Genomic DNA, 2,096 nt, shown 5'->3' with positions numbered 1-2,096 from the left:
CGAAGTACCGTGCGGCTGTGGACTGACTGGCCAATACGGGACAAGGCGTCACGGATGAGACGTCCATTCGATCTGGCCTCGTTAAACGATGTCCTTATTACTACGAGCTGTCACCAGCGATGAACGATCGCCAGTCAACTCGGCCCAGCCAAACAACCGATGACCTGGACGAAATAACGAAGAGCAAAGGGAAGAACAAGTGGCCGATAAGCATTGCTGAGAGCACCAGTAACAAGCGTCAACAGGGGGACTCGCTGTCAGCTCTAACGAGGCTTCGTGAAAAGAGTCAGCACGCGAGAGACCAAGCAAACGCTAAGCTGCTGGAACTTGAAGAAAAGTGTCTTCAACTTGAGGAAAAGCGAGAGAGTCGAGAAGAAAATCAAGCCAAGGCGCAGTTGGAACTTATCAGTGCGCAGACCCGCTCTGTGGAAATCGGTAACACAACACAGCTTCTTCTCCAAAAAAATGCATCTAGACTGTCCCGAGAGGCACCATTTCCATAGCATCCAAAATACTTAATTGCGACCATCAAATGAACCTCTACGGGCGCTTTTTTCATCTTGCTGACAGGACTTTCGAAAACAGAATTCGTCTGTAGCAGGCCTACGATAGCAAAGAACGCAGGCCTTGATACTCGAAAATTTGACAGGAACTTGTCCGATGGCAAGTCGTAGAGGTAGTGAGGCACTTGTGAGGATCGAAGGCCTCGGCGGTTCCTAGGAATGGTGTAGCGAGACGTCTCTACTACGTAGAGTAGCTCCAGTAACATGTCGGTCTCGTCATCATCATCACTGGCTTCTTGTAGGCGAGTACGTGCCGACGCTCCGAGCTTGATCAACGGCGGCTCTGAGAGTGCTAAGCTGGTGGTAATTTCTCGACGAAGCCGCTCACGGTTTGAGATTCGTGGCATGGTGCTAAAAGGGTTTTGAAAAACGCTGAGAGGTGTGCCTGACTTCTGGAGATCTGAACTGAAAGGGGTTGTCAGAGTTAACGATCAGTCCTTGGTTAATTTTATGTTCTGAAAAACCGTCTGAACTTTAACTCTGACAACCACTAATAGCCGATTAGATAGCAGTTATTAATAATAAAAAGGAGCAAAATGCCCTGCGTGAGCCACACATTGTGCAGTACACTATTTTTTATTTCCAACTCAACGCACGCGACTCTGGGCCAGAGCCTGTCCAGAGGACTGTGCACTGTAAGGCACTACCGGCCTACACCACGCACTAACCGTCACTCTGGTGACGGGGGAACAAGCCATTGATCACAATGCAGGTCAAGGATGAGAGCAAGACGTTCCACCCCGAGGAGATCTCGTCCATGGAGCAGGACCAGGTGGTTGAGGCCTTCATCACCAAGGAGTCCAAGGACGCTATCTCAATGGCTCGCACCATCGGTCCACCAAGGATGCCGGCGCCACCGCTGGCCTAAAAGTTCTGCATATCATCAACGAGCTGACGGAGAATCAGTATGCTCTTCATTGTTTGCGGGCTACCTGCGAGCGTGTTACTGCGTCGCCGTCGGCCAGGTTGCATCGGGATCTACTCTCTGTTCGATAGCACGGGCTTCAACTCAACCACCACGCTTGATCGTTTTGAGGACATGTGCGGCAACTACTTCCAAAGGTGATGGACCCCTTTGGAAAGGTTGTTCCGCGACGCCAAGCTGTCCAAGAGCGAGGTGCACGGGGTTGTCCTGGTGGGCGGCTCCACCCGTACCCCAAGGAGCAGCCGCTGCTGTCGGACTTCTTCAACAACAAGGAGACCATCAAGTCCATCAACAGCTACGCGGCTGTGGTCTACGGTTGTTTGCCGTTCTAAGGGGCAACAACTCGTCAGAGAAGCTGCAGGTACAGCTACTGCAAATGCGACGCCGCTATGCTAAGTATGGAGACAGTCGATTGAGTCACGACGAAGCTGATCGCGTGTAACACGTCGGTGCCGACCAAGAAGTTGCAGACGTTCTCGATATAAGCGGACAACCAGTCTGGATTATTTATTTCAGCGTTCGATGACGCGATACAACAACCTGCTGAGTGATTCAATCTCGACGGCGTCACGCATGGCAGACGAGTAACGGAGGCTAGCAGAGAAGTA

The 2,096-nt window shown here is 51.5% G+C and overlaps 2 protein-coding genes across 2 annotated transcripts; both read left to right on the top strand.

The window, feature by feature from the left end:
• The first annotated feature begins 20 nt into the window (after positions 1 to 20).
• Positions 21 to 549, top strand: PPTG_12335 (hypothetical protein). Its single transcript, XM_008908069.1, has one exon. It carries the CDS (start codon positions 120 to 122, stop codon positions 501 to 503), a length of 384 nt encoding a protein of 127 aa, XP_008906317.1. The 5' UTR covers positions 21 to 119; the 3' UTR covers positions 504 to 549.
• Positions 550 to 1,269: 720 nt separating this feature from the next.
• On the top strand, positions 1,270 to 1,820 carry PPTG_23039 (hypothetical protein; the record flags this gene model as incomplete). The annotated part of the gene is made up of 2 exons (XM_008908068.1): positions 1,270 to 1,396; positions 1,600 to 1,820. 2 exons carry the CDS (start codon positions 1,270 to 1,272, stop codon positions 1,818 to 1,820), a joined length of 348 nt encoding a protein of 115 aa, XP_008906316.1.
• Positions 1,821 to 2,096: the final 276 nt, after the last annotated feature.

Source organism: Phytophthora parasitica (assembly GCF_000247585.1).
Source record: "Phytophthora parasitica INRA-310 unplaced genomic scaffold supercont2.28, whole genome shotgun sequence".
Classification (NCBI taxonomy): Eukaryota; Oomycota; class Peronosporomycetes; order Peronosporales; family Peronosporaceae; genus Phytophthora; species Phytophthora nicotianae.
The sequence above is the reverse complement of the archived record's forward strand: the minus strand, read 5'-3'. Positions and strand labels throughout refer to the sequence as shown.